Below are 22,222 nucleotides of genomic sequence, written 5' to 3'. Positions count from 1 at the left end.
ACAAACACACCAAAGCAACACAAACACACCAACGCACCACAAACACACCACAAACACACCAACGCACCACAAACGCACCACAAACACACCACAAACTCACCACAAACTCACCAACGCACCACAAACTCACCAACGCACCACAAACACACCAACGCACCACAAACACACCAACGCACCACAAACACACCAACGCACCACAAACACACCAACGCACCACAAACACACCAACGCACCACAAACTCACCAACGCACCACAAACACACCAACGCACCACAAACACACCAACGCACCACAAACACACCAACGCACCACAAACACACCACAAACACACCAACGCACCACAAACACACCACAAACACACCAACGCACCACAAACACACCACAAACACACCAACGCATCACAAACACACCACAATCGCACCACAAACGCACCACAAACACACCAACGCACCACAAACGCACCACAATCGCACCACAAACACACCACAAACACACCACCAACACACCAACGCACCACAAACGCACCACAAACACACCAACGCACCACAAACACACCACAAACACACCAACGCACCACAAACACACCACAAACACACCAACGCACCACAAACGCACCACAAACACACCACAAACTCACCACAAACGCACCACAAACACACCAAAGCAACACAAACACACCAACGCACCACAAACACACCACAAACACACCAACGCACCACAATCGCACCACAAACGCACCACAAACACACCACCAACACACCAACGCACCACAAACACACCACAAATACACCAACGCACCACAAACGCACCACAAACACACCACAAACTCACCAACGCACCACAAACACACCAACGCACCACAAACACACCACAAACTCACCAACACACCACAAACACACCAACGCACCACAAACACACCACAAACTCACCAACGCACCACGAACACACAAACGCACCACCAACAAACCACGAACAGACACACACCCTCTGACACGCTCCTCCGTCTGCAGGCATGAAAATCAGCTCCTGCAGCAAAGGGTGTGAGCAACAGCTTCCTGTTCACCTGCTGAGCTCTAGTCCAGGTGGACTCGGTTTGGACCCGCACGGTGTCTGGCTCATCAAATCCCAGTTTAACGTGATGCTGCCTCTGATTCTAGAGCTTCACAGCAGCTTGAGCCCATCAGCTTCATCCTGCTCTAGAGGTTCTCCATCCAGAACCCGTCCTCAGCTGAGATGTTCATCCCACAGCTAAATTCTTCTTTATTGTTGTTTAGTACTGTTGCACTACTGACGCTAGCACAAGCTAACAGCGGCTAATGACAAAGATCTGAAGTCATTTCTTTCTTTAGTTCAGATTTGTACGTCTTCACAAGCCTAAGAGATCCAACATCTGAAAACCAAACCTCTGGTCAGAGACTCTGTGTTTACAGTGTAACTGACAGGTGAAACCTTGACCTTCCTCTAAACTTTGACCCAATGAGTCTAAAGACTGAAGAGCATCTGAACCTTTCCTGAATGTCTGAGTTCATGCCTAACTAAACCCACGTTCCCCTGCGAGTTTCCTTGACTCCAACATTTCCAGGCCAACATTCCTTCACAGGAAACGTTCCAAAACAAACGTTCCCTGACAGCACCACCAAAGTCCCACACAGTCGCTCCTCTCCCAGAGATGAAGAGTGAGGAAGCCGATCTCTGCTCCTCATCACTGCGTGTCTCACTGCTGGTGGAAGGTTTGATTCCGGCGTTGACTCACTTGCGTAAGCAGAGTTGGCGGTGGATCCGTTGAGGAATCCGGGGGAGCCGGGAACGCCCAGGTTGGTCATGGCGGCGCCGTATCCGTTCATGGAGGACGTGATGGTGTTGTAGTTGGACTGCTGCGGCGTGGAGCTCGGCACGTAGCCGCGCGGCGACACGCTGTTGGAGTTACGGGAATAACCTGAAGAAGGAGAAACAGGAAGCTTGATCAGACACGCCCTGAGGAACGCCATCACAAAAACAAAGTATTCACAACCTGTCATGTCCTGCTGAAACATGAGACAAAGATAAAATAAATAAAACAGTTTCTCAGTTATGATTTCATTTGTGAATGCCATCCCTGCAGATCGGAGCCTGAACTTGGTACCTACAGTCAGACATGGTGGTGGCAGTATCATGGTCTGGGATGCTTCAGGACCACTTGGAATCATGGAATCTACTCCTGGATGTGTAAAAGTTCAACAGCAAGTCCTCTGGATGCTCATGAACTATTAATGTTTTGGTGTGGCCCAGTCAAAGTCTGGACTTGCATCTGATTGAGATGCTGCAGCATCCATCCAACGCCATTTTCACTCTGGAGAAGTCGCGTGTTTTTGAGGGGGTGAATACTTTCCCGGGTGCAGCGTTCTGCTGGTACAGAAGGGAACGAAATAGTTTTTTTTCTTCCCTCCATGCTGGAACTCCTCCCACCAGCTTCCTGCTGTGACATCACCGCTCCCCCCTCCCTGACCTCTGACCCTGCTGGCCTCGGGGATTCCCATCAGCTGATAGGAAACATGTGTCTGTTGGTGTGAGAGTTTGGACGGCGTGGGAAGCAGATCCACTTCCTGAATCAGAAACATGTGTTTGCTGCTTCCTGCTGGTCCGATCCCAACAGAACCAAAGTCAGTATCTGGAGTTTTACATTCTGATCTACTTCCTGTTAGTTTCTGATCTTTTAATGTTTCTTATCTGCTTCCTGCTTGTTTCCAGTTGAGTTCTGGTTCTGATCCGGACTGTCTGCAGCTGACCTCCAGGCATTTTCCTGGTTGCTTCTGGAGCAGCTGGGTTCTGATTCTGGTTCCGGGTCAGACTCTGATCCAGGACGTTATTTACCTGGCCGGCTGCCGGGAATGATTTCATTAAGCAGTAATCAGAGGCTGCAGCTCCTGGCCGTGTTTCAACAGAACCGGTGGAGTTATGAGGTTTCCCATGACCTCATTGGTCAGCTGCAGATGGCGGCTCACCCTGGTCGGCTGAGAGGGAGGAAACGCGGGGCGGCTCACCCTGGTCGGCCTGCGTTGCCTCGCTGATGTTGACGGCCAGCTGGCTGCTGAAGGAGTTGACGCCCATCATGCCGGAGTGAGCGGCGGAGCCGGCCAGCGACGGCAGCTGGTTGTGGCTGCGCGGCACGCTGTAGAGCGCCTCGGTCAGGTCGGCGGCGCGCTTCAGGATGATCTCCTGTGGGGAGGGAGGACACAGGTCAGACTTGGACTAGGCCGTGGCCAGCCGGTTAGAGGACACACAGAACCAAACGGCACAAAGCCCGACCCAGAAATAACCCAACAGCTTCACATGACTGGATGACCACATGACTGGATGACCACATGACTGGATGACCACATGACTGGATGATCACATGACTGGATGATCACATGACTGGATGATCACATGACTGGATGATCACATGACTGGATGACCACATGACTGGATGACCACATGACTGATTGGGCCGGTTCAGATGTTTAGGATGGACGTTTGAGTGTTTTTAAAGTTTTCAGAACCAAATTGTGACTGGACCCGGAACTGATGATCAGAACCTGAGGTCATAGGTCGGGTCGGGTCGGGTCGGGCTCACCTGGTTGTTGTGCGGCATGCCGTACAGCGCCTCCACCAGGTCGGCGGCCCGCTTCAGCAGAACCTCCTGAGAACAACAGAAAACCCGGATCAGAACCCGACCGCTCTGACTGGCGGACGGCGTTCATCTGGTCGCCATGGCAACGGATCAGCCGTAGCAAAAAGGCAGGAGAAGAAGAAACAGGCAGGTTGATTCTGCTCCAGTATGAAGATGAACATCATCAACCTGTCACTGATCAGACCAATCAAACGCTTTGATTCCCCAGAGCAGAACGACGTCTTCTTCATCCCAAACATTCCTCATCCTCACTGAACGTCTCCTCCTCTTCCTCAGGTCACCATCCATTCATCTTCATCATCTTCCTCTTATTTCATTTTAACCTTTTTGTTTTCTCTCAGACTCAAACTAATCAACGTCTCAGATGAAACGTCTCTGCATCTGATCCTGAGTGTGTGTCACTCTGAGTGTGTGTCACTCTGAGTGTGTGTGTCACTCTGAGTGTGTGTCACTCTGAGTGTGTGTCACTCTGAGTGTGTGTCACCCTGAGTGTGTGTGTCACTCTGAGTGTGTGTCACTCTGAGTGTGTGTCACCCTGAGTGTGTGTGTCACTCTGAGTGTGTGTCACCCTGAGTGTGTGTCACTCTGAGTGTGTGTGTCACTCTGAGTGTGTGTCACTCTGAGTGTGTGTGTCACTCTGAGTGTGTGTGTCACTCTGAGTGTGTGTCACTCTGAGTGTGTGTGTCACTCTGAGTGTGTGTCACTCTGAGTGTGTGTCACTCTGAGTGTGTGTCACCCTGAGTGTGTGTGTCACTCTGAGTGTGTGTCACTCTGAGTGTGTGTCACCCTGAGTGTGTGTGTCACTCTGAGTGTGTGTCACCCTGAGTGTGTGTCACTCTGAGTGTGTGTGTCACTCTGAGTGTGTGTCACTCTGAGTGTGTGTGTCACTCTGAGTGTGTGTGTCACTCTGAGTGTGTGTCACCCTGAGTGTGTGTGTCACTCTGAGTGTGTGTGTCACTCTGAGTGTGTGTGTCACTCTGAGTGTGTGTCACTCTGAGTGTGTGTGTCACTCTGAGTGTGTGTCACTCTGAGTGTGTGTGTCACTCTGAGTGTGTGTCACCCTGAGTGTGTGTGTCACTCTGAGTGTGTGTGTCACTCTGAGTGTGTGTCACCCTGAGTGTGTGTTACCCTGAGTGTGTGTCACTCTGAGTGTGTGTGTCACTCTGAGTGTGTGTGTCACTCTGAGTGTGTGTCACCCTGAGTGTGTGTGTCACTCTGAGTGTGTGTCACCCTGAGTGTGTGTCACTCTGAGTGTGTGTGTCACTCTGAGTGTGTGTCACCCTGAGTGTGTGTCACTCTGAGTGTGTGTGTCACTCTGAGTGTGTGTGTCACTCTGAGTGTGTGTCACCCTGAGTGTGTGTGTCACTCTGAGTGTGTGTGTCACTCTGAGTGTGTGTGTCACTCTGAGTGTGTGTCACCCTGAGTGTGTGTGTCACTCTGAGTGTGTGTGTCACCCTGAGTGTGTGTGTCACTCTGAGTGTGTGTGTCACTCTGAGTGTGTGTGTCACTCTGAGTGTGTGTGTCACTCTGAGTGTGTGTCACCCTGAGTGTGTGTTACCCTGAGTGTGTGTCACTCTGAGTGTGTGTGTCACTCTGAGTGTGTGTGTCACTCTGAGTGTGTGTCACCCTGAGTGTGTGTTACCCTGAGTGTGTGTCACCCTGAGTGTGTGTTACCCTGAGTGTGTGTCACTCTGAGTGTGTGTCACCCTGAGTGTGTGTGTCACTCTGAGTGTGTGTCACCCTGAGTGTGTGTGTCACTCTGAGTGTGTGTCACCCTGAGTGTGTGTCACTCTGAGTGTGTGTGTCACTCTGAGTGTGTGTGTCACTCTGAGTGTGTGTCACTCTGAGTGTGTGTGTCACTCTGAGTGTGTGTCACCCTGAGTGTGTGTGTCACTCTGAGTGTGTGTCACCCTGAGTGTGTGTCACTCTGAGTGTGTGTGTCACTCTGAGTGTGTGTCACTCTGAGTGTGTGTGTCACTCTGAGTGTGTGTGTCACTCTGAGTGTGTGTCACCCTGAGTGTGTGTGTCACTCTGAGTGTGTGTGTCACTCTGAGTGTGTGTGTCACTCTGAGTGTGTGTGTCACTCTGAGTGTGTGTCACCCTGAGTGTGTGTGTCACTCTGAGTGTGTGTCACCCTGAGTGTGTGTGTCACTCTGAGTGTGTGTCACCCTGAGTGTGTGTGTCACCCTGAGTGTGTGTTACCCTGAGTGTGTGTCACTCTGAGTGTGTGTCACCCTGAGTGTGTGTGTCACTCTGAGTGTGTGTCACCCTGAGTGTGTGTGTCACCCTGAGTGTGTGTTACCCTGAGTGTGTGTCACTCTGAGTGTGTGTCACCCTGAGTGTGTGTGTCACTCTGAGTGTGTGTGTCACTCTGAGTGTGTGTCACCCTGAGTGTGTGTGTCACCCTGAGTGTGTGTGTCACTCTGAGTGTGTGTGTCACTCTGAGTGTGTGTCACCCTGAGTGTGTGTGTCACTCTGAGTGTGTGTCACCCTGAGTGTGTGTCACCCTGAGTGTGTGTGTCACTCTGAGTGTGTGTTACCCTGAGTGTGTGTCACTCTGAGTGTGTGTCACCCTGAGTGTGTGTGTCACTCTGAGTGTGTGTCACTCTGAGTGTGTGTGTCACTCTGAGTGTGTGTCACCCTGAGTGTGTGTCACCCTGAGTGTGTGTCACCCTGAGTGTGTGTGTCACTCTGAGTGTGTGTCACTCTGAGTGTGTGTCACCCTGAGTGTGTGTGTCACTCTGAGTGTGTGTCACCCTCAGTGTGTGTGTCACTCTGAGTGTGTGTCACTCTGAGTGTGTGTCACCCTGAGTGTGTGTGTCACTCTGAGTGTGTGTCACCCTCAGTGTGTGTGTCACTCTGAGTGTGTGTCACTCTGAGTGTGTGTCACTCTGAGTGTGTGTCACCCTCAGTGTGTGTGTCACTCTGAGTGTGTGTCACTCTGAGTGTGTGTCACTCTGAGTGTGTGTCACCCTCAGTGTGTGTGTCACCCTGAGTGTGTGTGTTACCCTGAGTGTGTGTCACCCTGAGTGTGTGTGTTTGCTGTGGCTTCATTAATCTCCATTAGAGAACAGAAGTTAGTTAATGTCTCCTTCGCTCGGCTGCAGCAGCAGAAACGCCACGACTCAGCAGCTGCTGTGTAAAACACACACACACTCTACCGTGTGTGTGTGTTTTCATTACACCCTAACAGACAGAATGTCCTTCACGTCTTTTTTCCTCTATTCATCTTTGAATGAACAGATATTGTCTCTAAGTGACACTTTCAGTTTGTGCCGTTCCTGGATCAGCTGATAGAGCTGCTAATTGGCTGCTAGCTGCCACACACACACACACACACGCACACACACACACACACACACACACACACACACACACACACACACACACACACTCAGCTGGTCTGGGGCTTTCCTGTCGGATCGATCCAATAAAGCTGAAGCTCCCAGCAGGAGCTGGCTGCTGATTGGTTAATTGGCTCATTGGAAAGGAGACAAGTTTTTCCATCAGTTAAATATTAATTTGTTTTTATTTTAAAACTCTGGATTGAATTTATTCTCTGTTTTATCAGAAGCTGAACTTTAATGTTTCAGACTTTAACCTTTTTATAAAATACAAATCTTTTAAAAAATTCAAATAAATTAGTGTTAATAAAATGTATTAACAGAAATTATTTAATATATTGTTAATTGAACTGTTACTAATTACATTAGTAACAGTTCAATTAGTAATTGTTCTGTGTAATTGACTATTATTGAAAAACCAGATGATTAAAACACAAAGTATAGCGGGGAAAAAATTTAAACATCTAAAAAGATTTGCAAAATCTTAATAATCCAAACCTGCATAAATAATATTATTTATTTTTATATTTATATGTGGGTAAATGGAAGTGGAACAATTCTCCCTGAAACACGAATAAACTGAGAAAAATGAAGTAAAACTAAAATATGGTAACTTTATTTGAAGGGGAGAGCATAAGACTGAGATAACAGTCATGAATATTTCATAAATATTCATTCACTAAATAAGGACACTTTAAATACAAAGTTGACATTTTTCAAAATGTCTTTATAACATGACATTAACCAAGAATTATCATTTGTCATAAATATCTCATAAGTATTTTTGTGTATTATTACATTACTATAATTATTTGTTGTTAATTTTAACTAACAGTCATGAAACCGTTATAACTGTGATTTTTTTTTTTACCTTACATATTTGAATAGTTACAGGTGTCATTAAGTGTTATTACACTGTCAAAAGCTTTAATTACATTTATCACCAGTGAGAGGCAGCAGCACCAACAGGCGTGCAGAAATCTTCCATCTTGTGGGGCCCAACGGCCAGACGTGTTTAAAAAGAAGCCGAAGTTTGATACCTAATACATATGAAGTATGTGTCTTATTAACTTTACATTTTCTTTGACACAATAACATTGACTATGTTCTCTTTCTCTGTAATGTTAGCTATAAGCAATTCAAGCCAATCCTACCTTGCTGTAAGTTAATGTTAGCTAAAGTTATTAAACACAATTATTTAACATTAGCCCTTAATATTAAACATATTTTAAAGACAGGCAAATTGTTTTTCCCTCCAATTTTAATGTTGCAAATTAAAAGCTAATATGTTAGTCAAAGTTCTCCTTTATCTGCATTATTTAGTGACTTGGCTGATGTGACAGTGTTTGTGTTCTTTGCTGTGGCAACTTTAGCCACATAAAGACCCAGGCTGGCCTAAGGCAGCGGTTCCCAAACTTTTTCTCCTGCCCCCCCATGGATCACAAATAGCTGTCTGGTTGAATGGCGTGTGTGAGCGAAGGGGGGAGAACAGGATTCTTTGAGACTCCCTGTCTCTAAGAACGGTGGAGGAGGAGGAATCGACTTCTTTGGGGGCAAAATGAATGTACATAGCTGGACATAGACAACAACATCGGTAGCTGTATTGATGTTAGCTAGTCATCTTTTAGCTAACATTAGCTAGTCATCTTTTAGCTAACATTAGCTAGTCATCTTTTAGCTAACATTAGCTAGTCATCTTTTAGCTAACATTAGCTAGTCATCTTTTAGCTAACATTACCTGCATCCAACAGCTTTACTCAACTCAGTCGGTTAGTTTGGAGGGAAAAACTGTGAAAAGTTCTTTGCGTTTTGCTGGTTTGCTGCCGTGATTCTAACACAAACCTACGTAGCTCCGCCCAGCAGCAGCAGGTCTCCTTCACAGGTGGAAACCCAGCGCGAGCGTCGTAGCGCTCATGTTGCGTTTAAAGGCGGCTCGGAAAAACAGGTTACAACATGTTAACAACGGATTAAACAGTTTTAACTGCTGATAAAAGTGACAGAGGACACAGATATGGGAAGTGTGGAAGCCTCTACTGTATCAAATTGACAGGAATAACAGAGAGTTGGCCATTCTAAGGTTAAAACCCAGCGCATACAGTGTTCATGTTTTGTTTTGTTTTTCATCCAGACGGCTTCCTGCGCCCCCCTTAGGGGGCGCGACCCACAGTTTGGGAACCTCTGGCCTAAGGACACATGGTGGGGGGACAAAGTTGGCTAATGAAGACGTACTACCAGTGTGGAGGATGATAATAAGGACCAGCCACCAGAGAAAGAAGCAGATGAAATATTCCCCAAGAAAATTAGGTAAGTCGTTTTTGTGTTAATATTTTCACCATGTGAAGTGGGGTGGGACAGCCAGGTAAGAGGGGAATGGGGGGCAGGAATCAACATTCACCAGCTGAGTTAAGTTACGTTTTAGACAACTAAAACTGATGTTAAATCTATTTATTTATTAATAAACTTCTTAAGCCATAAGTCAGAGTATCTGGTTAGAAATAATTTAGAATGCTCACCAAGTGAAAAGATTCACTCATGTGGCTAAAACTATACATTAAATGATGCAATCTGAATAACAACAGTTTCAGTCTGTCTGAACAGACAAATATTTGATCAGAATAATTTTGTTCAGCTCCAGTTATTATTCCACTTGTATTAAGAAATAATTGTATTGCACTTTATAACAACCAGTCGTGTTAACTTGTCTGCCAGTCTACCATTCTGACAGTGAGCAGCAAGGGACATTTTGAAATGGTATTTAAATAAATCCTGAGTTATGATGACATTGTTTTTTGTTTTTGTTCTTTTTTTAAGTGACCACAATGAATTGAGTCATCACCGACTATGAGAATGTCCAGAAGAGATTCACCAAGTTTGAATTCATGAAAAGGTTTTCGCCATGATTAACTATTGCAAGAACAGCTGTAATTTCTGAGCATTTCTGGACACCTTCAAAGAGCTGCTTCCAGGAAATGAAGACAAGAAGAAGATCTCCTGTTTTCAGAGCATTACAGGAAGACTATTACAAAGGAGATGGCTGACATAAAGCAAAACATGTTACTGTTGAAAGAACCTATTTTCTTAAGTTACAGAATAAGTAATTCTGTTTTAGTTTTTCAATCAGCATTTCAGAGTAACAACATACTGACCAGACGTTAAACCCTCTGAAGAACAAGTTATCTTTAGTTTTATTCCAATGTACAAAGGGTTTGTTCTACAGTTATGATGGTAGTTATAAGTAGTCCAGTGTGTTAATGACTGTGTTATTAAAGCATTTGACGCTCTATTACCACTTAATGACACCTGTAACAAGTTCAATGTTTAAGGGAAAATATTAATGTCACAATTATAACAACCTCATGACTGTCACAGTTAGACTGGTAAAATATTCAAACAAGCTACAACATGAATAAAACAATAAGTTAGAAACGTATTAAAGTCTTAAAATCCCTGCAGAGTTATTTATGTGGAGAATCCTGGAAGACCCTGGAAATCCTGGGGAAACCTGGAAACCTGCAGACAACAGCTCTGATGATCCGAATTCTCCGACCATCAGGAACGTTTCAGCTACAGGAAGTGGGATTAGTGCTTCCTTCCTCCTCTTCCTCCTTCTCCTCCTGCTCCTCCTCTTCCTCCTACTCCTCTTCCTCCTTCTCCTCTTCCTCCTTCTCCTCTTCCTCCTTCTCCTTCCTCCTCTTCCTCCTCCTCTTCCTCCTTCTCCTCCTGCTCCTCTTCCTCCTTCTCCTCTTCCTCCTTCTCCTTCTCCTCTTCCTCCTTCTCCTCCTCCTCTTCCTCCTTCTCCTCCTGCTCCTCCTCTTCCTCCTGCTCCTCTTCCTCTTCCTCCTGCTCCTCCTCTTCCTCCTGCTCCTCTTCCTCTTCCTCCTGCTCCTCCTCTTCCTCCTGCTCCTCTTCCTCTTCCTCCTGCTCCTCCTCCTCTTCCTCCTTCTCCTCCTCCTCTTCCTCCTGCTCCTCCTCCTCTTCCTCCTGCCCCTCTTCCTCCTCCTCCTCCTCTTCCTCCTCCTCTTCCTCCTCCTCCTCCTCTTCCTCTTCCTCTTCCTCCTGCTCCTCCTCCTCTACCTCCTGCCCCTCTTCCTCCTTCTCCTCCTCCTTCTCCTCCTCCTCTACCTCCTGCCCCCCTTCCTCCTCCTCTTCCTCCTGCTCCTCCTCCTCTACCTCCTGCTCCTCTTCCTCCTCCTCCTCCTCCTCTTCCTCCTGCTCCTCCTCCTCTACCTCCTGCCCCCCTTCCTCCTCCTCTTCCTCCTCCTCCTCCTCCTCTTCCTCCTCCTCTTCCTCCTCCTCCTCCTCCTCCTCCTCTTCCTCCTCCTCCTCCTCCTCTTCCTCCTCCTCTCTCCAGCCGTTTCTCAGGGTTTAATTACGGCCGGCTCTGAGCAGGAGCATCGTGACCCAGGAGGAGAAGCCATCAGACAGCGGCCCTAACAATGATAAATCACCCAGAGCCTCAGATAGAACCCCCCCCCCCCCCCCCCAAGCCCCGACCCCCCAGGAGGAGGAGGAAGAGGAGGAGGAGGAAGAGGAGCAGTGATTCACAGGGAAACATTGAAATTCCTGTCATGAATTCGACTCGGCTCGTTATTCCCCATGAACAGCGGAAATCTCCTCATTCATGGAGTTAATAATCCCGGATTGGACCGGCGCTGAGTGAGTCAGCGTGGGGTCAAAGGTCAGAGCCAAAGCTGCGCACGCTACACGCCAAACGCATTTCAGCTTCGCTCCATCCAGATCTCTCTCCGCTCTGGATCTTTGCGTCGATCAGATTTAAGCAGCACATGGATATTTTCTCATGTTTTCGACAGATTTTAATGAGGAATATTTGCTCTGATCGTTGATAAAGACTGAAGTTCTGCTGGTACCGGTCGGTCTGACTGGAGACTCGCTGACCTCTGACCTTCCTCCTGGATCAGCTCTTTAATTTGTCTCTTCTGGATGGAAATGCTCCAACTATAGTCTTCATTATCTCTGTGTTGGTAACAGCTAACATGCTAACAGCTAACATGCTAACCACACCTTTAAAATGTTAAAATAATTCAGGATTTATTCAGCACCTAAAGTGTTTTATAATCAGTAAATTAGCAATAAGTTGGTATGATGTTCATTATAAATTCGGCCTCATTTCCATATTCTGAACTATTGGTTATTTCCTGATATTCAGATTTAGTTTTCTTAATAATTGCGTTCTGTATTTATGAAGTGGTTCCGAGGAAAGCAGAGCTGTTGTTGCTCTGATTGTTCCCAGATTCAGTTTAACTCGTTTCCCTGCAGCCGAAGCCAACAGCGAATCAATCTGTCCTCACATCTCTCTCCATCTTCCTCCCTGCATGGCGGAGTGGCAGCTGCAGGTGAAAACTAAAGAGAAGTGACAGCTCCAGTTAACCCGCCGCTGCCGCCGACATGGCGCTCTGTCAGCTCACGGCGGCTCTCCTCCCCCCGCCGGGTTTCCGACCCACGGAGCGTCTGGGAGCCAGGCGATCCCAAGGCTTATTGAGTTTTCTTCTGAATAAATAAATATTTAAAGGCAGCAGAGCAGGCTGTAAATCAGGCCGCCGCAGAGGCCAGACGATGTGCGCTCACTATTAGTATCAATTTACAAATAAACTGCTTTTTTAGGGACTGGATCTCCGATGTCAGATTTTGATAAATGGTTTCAATTTGGAAGCTGCTTTGAAGTGTCAGAGTCCATGTGAGGCAGCTGCTGCTGCCGCCTGCCGGCATCTGCCTCAATTAGCTTCAGCAAGGCGGCGGCAACGCTGCCACCTCCAAGAAAACACGGCTCTAACCTCTCCGCTAACGGGACGCTAACCTCTCCACTAACAGGACGCTACCCTACCCGCTAACACAGCACTAATCTCGTCACTAACACAGCGCTAACCTCCTCGCTAACACAGCACTAACCTCCTCACTAACACAGCGCTAACCTCCTCACTAACACAGTGCTAACCTCCTCGCTAACACAGCGCTAACCTCCTCGCTAACACAGCGCTATACTTCTCGCTAACACAGCGCTAACCTCCTCGCTAACACAGGACTAACCTCCTCGCTAACACAGCGCTAACCTCCTCGCTAACACAGCGCTAACCTCCTCGCTAACACAGCGCTAATCTCCTCGCTAACACAGCGCTATACTTCTTGCTAACACAGCGCTAACCTCCTCGCTAACACAGCGCTATCCTTCTCGCTAACACAGCGCTATCCTTCTCCCTAACACAGCGCTAACCTCCTCGCTAACACAGCACTAACCTCCTCACTAACACAGCGCTAACCTTCTCGCTAACACAGCACTAACCTCCTCGCTAACACAGCGCTATACTTCTCGCTAACACAGCGCTAACCTCCTCGCTAACACAGGACTAACCTCCTCGCTAACACAGCGCTAACCTCCTCGCTAACACAGCACTAACCTCCTCACTAACACAGCGCTAACCTCCTCACTAACACAGTGCTAACCTCCTCGCTAACACAGCACTAACCTCCTCACTAACACAGCGCTAACCTCCTCACTAACACAGTGCTAACCTCCTCGCTAACACAGCGCTAACCTCCTCGCTAACACAGCGCTATACTTCTCGCTAACACAGCGCTAACCTCCTCGCTAACACAGGACTAACCTCCTCGCTAACACAGCGCTAACCTCCTCGCTAACACAGCGCTAACCTCCTCGCTAACACAGCGCTAATCTCCTCGCTAACACAGCGCTATACTTCTTGCTAACACAGCGCTAACCTCCTCGCTAACACAGCGCTATCCTTCTCGCTAACACAGCGCTATCCTTCTCCCTAACACAGCGCTAACCTCCTCGCTAACACAGCACTAACCTCCTCACTAACACAGCGCTAACCTTCTCGCTAACACAGCACTAACCTCCTCGCTAACACAGCGCTATACTTCTCGCTAACACAGCGCTAACCTCCTCGCTAACACAGGACTAACCTCCTCGCTAACACAGCGCTAACCTCCTCGCTAACACAGCGCTAACCTCCTCGCTAACACAGCGCTAATCTCCTCGCTAACACAGCGCTATACTTCTTGCTAACACAGCGCTAACCTCCTCGCTAACACAGCGCTATCCTTCTCGCTAACACAGCGCTATCCTTCTCCCTAACACAGCGCTAACCTCCTCGCTAACACAGCGCTAACCTCCTCGCTAACACAGCGCTAACCTCCTCGCTAACACAGCGCTATCCTTCTCACTAACACAGCGCTAACCTCCTCGCTAACACAGCGCTAACCTCCTCGCTAACACAGCGCTATCCTTCTCGCTAACACAGCGCTAACCTCCTCGCTAACACAGCGCTATACTTCTCACTAACACAGCGCTAACCTCCTCGCTAACACAGCGCTAACCTCCTCGCTAACACAGCGCTATACTTCTCACTAACACAGCGCTAACCTCCTCGCTAACACAGCGCTAACCTCCCCGCTAACACAGCGCTATCCTTCTCGCTAACACAGCGCTAACCTCCTCGCTAACACAGCGCTATACTTCTCACTAACACAGCGCTAACCTCCTCGCTAACACAGCGCTATACTTCTCACTAACACAGCGCTAACCTCCTCGCTAACACAGCGCTAACCTCCTCGCTAACACAGCGCTAACCTCCTCGCTAACACAGCGCTATCCTTCTCGCTAACACAGCGCTAACCTCCTCGCTAACACAGCGCTATACTTCTCACTAACACAGCGCTAACCTCCTCGCTAACACAGCGCTATACTTCTCACTAACACAGCGCTAACCTCCTCGCTAACACAGCGCTAACCTCCTCGCTAACACAGCGCTATCCTTCTCGCTAACACAGCGCTAACCTCCTCGCTAACACAGCGCTAACAAGGTGGAAAAATGAGCAGAAACTAGTTTAATGTAAATGTTGGTCGTTCACATTGGCCCATATGAACAAATAAAAGTGCCGGATTTCGCTCGATTCCGATGTCCAGCTGCACTTTTCCCATCATTCCAGGCCTCCTGTGTTAATCTGGACGACTTCGTCTTTTTTCTGTTTTACATTTTCTATATTTGTGTGGGACTATAAAGACTTTCTACAAAGATTTCAATGCATATTTTAATTTTTATTTATTTTTATTTCATTTTATTTTGTAATCCTCCCAAAACCTCCATCAGTTTCTTTCTGGACCCAAAACCCAGACCAAGTAGCTAGATGATGCGTTTACAGGCTGCAGGAGTTTTCAGCTTTTAATGTTTGAACGCACCAATCAGGCAGCTGGTGAAGTTTTAAACTGGAAACGTTCAAATTTAAATAAAAATGTGGAAAAAACGATTAATATACATCACTGGAGACTGAAATAAATGCATTTAGAACATTTTATATAAACGTGTCGAATTTTTTATTTATTATTTTACATTTTATTTTGTAGCATTTTTTTTCATGTGATTTAAAACATTTCTTTCCCTCAAAGCAAATTAAATAAAATCTTGATTATTTTCTGCTTCCAGGATCAGAACATCTGGACCTCCCTGATGAGACGGATCAAAACCGGACCCGGTCAGCACCCAGTCCGTCCAGCAGAACCGGACCAGGGAGCTTTGAACTGAGACAGAACCCACTCAGCCGGTTCATAGGCGTCGGACTGACAGGTGCATCGTGGGTCCAAGCTGCAGTCTGACCTTTAACCTGCGGCGCTGCACTGACCTTGGGTAACCTCTCGGGGTCTCCGGGGTGACGGGGGATGACCTTCTGTAACCTCTGGAAGCCGTAGTCGATGGTCGGCTCGTTGAGTGCTGCGGGTCAGACAGAGAGACGGGCGGCGGTTAGAACCCAACAGAACCAGGTCACATGACCAGCTCAGAGGTTCTGATCTTAGCATCCAGTCCGGTTCCTTCTCTGAGTTCTGGTTCCGAGTGTTTCAGCTTCGGTCCGGTTGGTTCTGCCTGTTTGCTTCTCTGCCGGGTCCCTGGTTCCAGGTTCAACCGTACAAACAGACTCTCTGGGTTCTTCCAGAACCAACCTGGACCATCTGAAAGAAGAACCAAACTGTTCTGGAGCCTGGTTCTGTCTCTCACTAGACCGGTCCGGTACGAACCAATCATGGACCAGAACCATCAGTAGAACTTCACCAGAACACAGAAACAAAGAGAAACTTTCACTGGACGATAAAGTTCTACGAAGAGAGAAGATGTGGAAATGGACCTGAGGCTGGTTCTGGGCCTAACGGGGCGTTTCTGGACCTAACGGGGCGGTTCTGGGCCTAACGGGGCGGTTCTGGGCCTAACGGGGCATTTCTGGACCTAACGGGGCGTTTCTGGGCCTAACGGGGCATTTCTGGACCTAACGGGGCGTTTCTGGGCCTAACGGGGCATTTCTGGACCTAACGGGGCGGTTCTGGGCCTAACGGGGCGGTTCTGGGCCTAACGGGGCATTTCTGGACCTAACGGGGCGTTTCTGGGCCTAACGGGGCATTTCTGGACCTAACGGGGCGGTTCTGGACCTACTTTGTTGTTTGTCAGATTTAGAATATTCACCATCCCTGATCCCTCCTTGTTTTTAGGTTTTAGAGAACAGAAACAGAACTGTCCTGTATTTTACATGCGCTATCTGAACAGCCGACAGACGTCTAGAGAACAATCTGGAGAACGAGGTAGAGAACGAGGTAAAGAACGTTCTAGAGAACGAGGTAGAGAACGATCTAGAGAACGAGGTAGAGAACGATCTGGAGAATGAGGTAGAGAACAATCTAGAGAATGAGGTAGAGAACGAGGTAAAGAACGTTCTAGAGAATGAGGTAGAGAACGAGGTAAAGAACGGTATGGAGAACGAGGTAGAGAACGATCTAGAGAACGAGGTAGAGAACGATCTGGAGAATGAGGTAGAGAACAATCTAGAGAATGAGGTAGAGAACGAGGTAAAGAACGTTCTAGAGAATGAGGTAGAGAACGAGGTAAAGAATGTTCTAGAGAACGAGGTAAAGAACGGTATGGAGAACGAGGTAGAGAACGATCTAGAGAACGAGGTAGAGAACGATCTGGAGAATGAGGTAGAGAACAATCTAGAGAATGAGGTAGAGAACGAGGTAAAGAACGTTCTAGAGAACGAGGTAAAGAACGGTATGGAGAACGAGGTAGAGAACGATCTAGAGAACGAGGTAGAGAACGAGGTAAAGAACGTTCTAGAGAACGAGGTAAAGAACGGTATGGAGAACGAGGTAGAGAACGATCTAGAGAACGAGGTAGAGAACGATCTGGAGAATGAGGTAGAGAACAATCTAGAGAATGAGGTAGAGAACGAGGTAAAGAACGTTCTAGAGAACGAGGTAAAGAACGGTATGGAGAACGAGGTAGAGAACGATCTAGAGAACGAGGTAGAGAACAATCTAGAGAACGATCTAGAGAACGATCTAGAGAACGAGGTAGAGAACGATCTGGAGAATGAGGTAGAGAACAATCTAGAGAATGAGGTAGAGAACGAGGTAGAGAACGTTCTAGAGAATGAGGTAAAGAACGGTATGGAGAACGAGGTAGAGAACGATCTAGAGAACGAGGTAGAGAACGGTATGGAGAATGAGGTAGAGAACGATCTAGAGAACGAGGTAGAGAACAATCTAGAGAACGATCTAGAGAACGAGGTAGAGAACAATCTAGAGAACGAGGTAGAGAACAATCTAGAGAATGAGGGAGAGAACGATCTAGAGAATGAGGGAGAGAACGATCTAGAGAATGAGGGAGAGAACGATCTAGAGAACGAGGTAGAGAACAATCTAGAGAACGAGGTAGAGAACGATCTAGAGAATGAGGGAGAGAACGATCTAGAGAATGAGGGAGAGAACGAGGTAGAGAACGATCTAGAGAACGAGGTAGAGAACAATCTAGAGAACGATCTAGAGAACGAGGTAGAGAACGAGGTAGAGAACGATCTAGAGAACGAGGTAGAGAACAATCTAGAGAATGAGGGAGAGAACGATCTAGAGAATGAGGTAGAGAACAATCTAGAGAATGAGGGAGAGAACGATCTAGAGAACGAGGTAGAGAACGATCTAGAGAACGAGGTAGAGAACAATCTAGAGAATGAGGGAGAGAACGATCTAGAGAACGATCTAGAGAACGTTCTAGAGAACGAGGTAGAGAACAATCTGGAGGACTATCTAGAGAACGATCTAAGGAACTCTTCAGGAACCCGGCGGGCCTGTGGCTGGTCTTCAGAGCGTGGCGGTCGTAGCAGGTTTGCTCGTCATTAAGGAATCGCCTCATTCCTCCTTAATTCAGTCCAAGCCGTCTTTTCTTTCCTTCCCTCTCATTCAGCTCCGCCAACAATCAGCCGTCCTGCTGCAGCAGCGAGTGGAGCGGCAGAAACACCCGGAAATGAGTTCAGGGAGACACTTCTCCATAATCAAGCCCATTAATCATAAAAGGCTGTCAAATTTGACTTTGGGGACAATTTGTCAGGCGATCCTGCCCCCTCGGCTTTGTGGCTGCTGCCTCTTGTATCCTGTAAGGATGATTGACACCTGAACTGCTGCTGAGGAGAATAGCTAGTTTGTGCTAATATGCATAACCGCCGCTTTCATGAATAAGAATAAGGCAGCCGTCCGCAGCTCGGAGGGGTCTCCTTCAAAGGCAGCGCCGCCGTTTGTCGCCGCCGCTCCGAATAGATGTTATTACCATTATAACAATATTTGTTTTCTTTTCCGGGAATGGGATCGCGGTGAGCTGCTAAATCAAATTTGTCGGAGCAGGTTTGGAGCGGCGGCGGAGGAGAAAAAGGGCTTTCAGGCTGAGGTGGAGATGATGATGTGTGAGGGGTGACAGAGCGCTGAGGGACGCGGGCCTCGCCGCCAACTTCCTGCTGCGCCCGCCTCCCAGACAGGAAACAGAGAATCTATTACCTCCTCATGCCGCGCAGCGCTCGGGATCCCAGAGAGACTTTTTGGAGGGGGGAGGAGCAGCGAAGATGAACGGCGATAACAATAAGCTGCCCGTGAACATCAGAACCTCTGGAGCGAGCCAGGAGCTCCACGGGAGCAGCTGCGGTCCAGTCAAAGTCCCACTGACACCCAAGGGGGGGAAGTGGTGCGTTTGATGAAGCTCAGAACTTTTTCTCCTGTTTTTCTTTTCAACACAAAACATGTTGATGAAGATCTGCTCCTCTCCCAAAGACTTGACCTTTAACCCCGCTCTTGTCATTGGTGATTCACCTGAGAGTCCTGAGGCAGTGGAGCCCAGCTGGGAACTTTAAAGTATTCTCCAATTCTCAGGTCTGGACTTTTACTAGGCCACTGTCACCCATTAATCAGCTCTGATCTGATGGCTGGACATTCAGGGTGGAAGCTGAACTTTGACCCCAGACTCAGGTCTTCCTTTTTGTTGCAGAAGAAGAGCATCTCATCACCATGACAACCGTCCTTAAAGATCACGAAGAATGTTCCGCCATGTTCTCTGCAGAACCTCAGAACACCCGCAGGCCAACGCACTGCTGGTACCTGGTCTGGGGGTTTGGACTAGGACATCTGTTGGGTTGAAGCGGTGTGAAAATTTATCCTCCTGTCTTCATGCCAAAGACTCACGGCAACGTTCCGACTCTTCCTGGAGGGATGTCAGGATGAAGATTCAGAGATACGTCAGCTGACAGAAATGAGTCTTCATTAAAATCTGGCCGACCTTTGACCTCGCGCTCCAATGGCCGCTTTCGGAGCTCCGCTGCTGCCTCCCTCTGACAGGCAGTAACTGGAGAGCGACCCCGGCCCCCCGGCCAACCCCTCACATTACAGCGCCATATGAAGACAGATTGCCTGATTTAGTGTAAACATATGCTGCAATTCCAGGCATCAGTGCCACTTTCTCCCAGGTAATTCCTATTGATTTTCCTCTGCTGCTGAGCGAGCGGGGACGCGGCGGCCGTCGCTCGGCTCCGGCTGATTCCTCCCATATTTAATCAAGTGTTTATGGTCCTCTCGGCTTTCTGCTCTCCGCTGGCTGGGGGATCAAATGGTTGGTCGGCGTCCTGCTGATGGGCTCGCTCACTGATTAGGCAGCTAAGAGAGCGAGGAGAGGAAGAGGAGCGGAGCGTGGAGGCGGGCGCCGTGTTAAACTAATTTAGCGATGCTAGATTTGCAGCTTCAGAGGAGACGAGGCTGAGCGTCAGGACAGAAACCTCTGCATTCTGATGGAGGAGCTACAAATGAAACCAGTTCAACCAGGATGAAAACTGCTTCAGGAACCCAGTAAACATGCCAGTCCCAGTCCAGCTTCATCCCCTGGAACATCTCAGCAGGTTCATCTTCATCCTCTCTGTGTTTATCCATCGTTCTTCTCTCTGATCCTCCACCCAGGAGACGGATCGGGCCGCTGCATTTCCACAGAGACGGTGCGTTAGTGGCAGGAACACTCAGCCAGACGCTGCGTGGCTTCCTGCTGTATTGCTCTGATCATCCTGGACGGCGCGCCGTCAGCTGGCCCGGTGATTGATGCGGGTCAGCGCCGCCTCGCCGCCCAACACCACTGATGATGGGGGCAACATGCTTATTTGTTTTCAAGTGGCCACAAAGCATCGACTGAGGGATCTGATCTGCAGCTTCATTCCTCCATCCAACAGTCCATCATTCAGACGCCATAGCAACAACAGAGGGCCGACCAGTCTGGCCTCCTTCACCCCAAACATCCGAGCAGCAGGATCTGTTCGTCTTTTGGACTATTAGGGTTCCTCATCTCATCCGGCGTTTCCTCATCCAGACAAGGAAACTCCGCAGGTCAGCGCTGACGAGTGGACAGACCGTCTCTGATCACCTTCCATTGCGTCCTCCAATGAGGACAACTTTCCAAGTTTGATCTCACTCTTCTCACCTGAGAACCTCAGAGCTTCAGGTAACCTTCTCATTCCCTTCCCGCTTCTTCCCTGAAGAGTCTTCTCTGAGCTCTGTGAGTGGAGGCGTCAGTCTGCCAATCAGCCAATAATAACCTGTGCCTAGAAGAAATAGGCCTTCCACCCAACGAGTTGTTATTTTCAGGAACAGCAGCTAAAAATGCCCCACAGAAATGACTAATTGCTCACCATTAGTTCCGCAAGTCCCTGAAGTGGACTTCTTTGAAATGTGTCTCTGCTGAAAGGACAGGAAGTCCCTGACAGACAGCTCAACGGTAAAAAGCCCCAGCTCAAAGACGAGGAAACGGCTCCGAGCTGGACAGGTGAGTTCTGCCCGTCATGGCAGACTCCATCTTCCACCTTACAAGATATTATCGCTACCATGGCAACCTGAGACGAGTCTGGATCAGAAACTGACAACTAAAACTCTGATTAAGTTTTCCAAAACTACAGGGTACCCAACCCGGTAGTTTCCCTTTAGATTGTTGCAGATCATTGTAATCTGTAAAACTGATGAAACTTTCAAAAGTACAAGTTATTTAACGCAGCCTGTATGTCTGATGAAAGAAGCCTGTAAGAAAGTTTTCTGTCAGTGAATATGAAAAACTGGATAAATTATCTGACTGCACCATTGGTACCTTCTAGAGGTCCGGTTGGACCCAACAACACCCAGACTTACACTGATGTAGGAAACCAAGCAGCTCTGAAGACCTTTGCTGGTTTTCCAGGCCTTCCAGATGTTCTTCACTGTCTTTACTGTGGTTCTGGATCGTCCAGATCTCAACATCTTTATCTTTCACTGCATTCTTGACCTTGTAGAAAGAAGCCTGATGGGATTTCCAGTCAACTCAATCCAGGGTAACATCTCTGTTTAATAAAGGAAGTCATGTTATGAGTAAACAGGAAGTGAGGACAAATTTTAGGAGTATTCATCTCCATGTTGATTGCGGCGACGGATTTATGGTGTCGTCTGTTATCCGGGTCATCTGAGAGGCTCTGTGCAACCCGTCAGTCATGGATGGCGGTTGATTTGAGTTTGGTGACGCCTCTGGAGCTCAGAAGCTGCTGCTCAGGTGAGAAGCTTCCCTTAAACATCTGCTGCTGGTATTTTTAGTTCCTCAGACAGATGGGAGCTTTCAACACAACGCCCCGGGAGGAAGGAGGTGATTCCGACTCAGAGGAAACCGCTTGGTGCTGCTAACACCTTCTGGAAAGATAAACTGTTATTTCCTGACAAAACATGAAGAAGAAATCGTTTTATATTTTAATTGAACTGAAGCATCTGAAGTGCCTGCAGCTTCATGTTTCCATCGGCTTGATCCAGTCGGATTAGATCTGATCCAAAGCCGGTGGTTGGATTGGGATGAAGCTGTCCTAATGCTCGCTGTGGATGGTTCTGATGGAGCGCCGC

The 22,222-nt window shown here is 48.1% G+C and overlaps 1 protein-coding gene across 6 annotated transcripts in view; it reads right to left on the bottom strand.

The window, feature by feature from the left end:
* Positions 1–22,222, bottom strand: part of LOC106911428 (transcription factor COE3-like) — a 114,514-nt gene that overhangs the window by 6,000 nt on the left and 86,292 nt on the right. For 4 of the 6 annotated variants that reach the window (XM_088009314.1, XM_088009315.1, XM_088009318.1 and 1 more), the window contains exons 11-14: positions 15,652–15,740; positions 3,593–3,658; positions 3,021–3,195; positions 1,754–1,936 (exon numbers count right to left, since the gene is read on the bottom strand). In XM_088009314.1, the coding sequence (XP_087865440.1) occupies positions 1,754–1,936; positions 3,021–3,195; positions 3,593–3,658; positions 15,652–15,740 (513 nt within the window). Of the gene's footprint in view, positions 1–1,749; positions 1,937–3,020; positions 3,196–3,592; positions 3,659–15,651; positions 15,741–22,222 lie in introns of all 6 variants that reach the window. The other 2 variants (XM_088009317.1, XM_088009316.1) reach the window with 2 other exon arrangements.

The sequence above is a fragment of the Poecilia mexicana genome, unplaced genomic scaffold, assembly GCF_051168715.1.
Source record: "Poecilia mexicana isolate PSO_F unplaced genomic scaffold, ASM5116871v1 scaffold_10, whole genome shotgun sequence".
Classification (NCBI taxonomy): Eukaryota; Metazoa; Chordata; class Actinopteri; order Cyprinodontiformes; family Poeciliidae; genus Poecilia; species Poecilia mexicana.
Note: the sequence above shows the minus strand (reverse complement) of the source record. Positions and strands in the feature narration are given on the sequence as shown.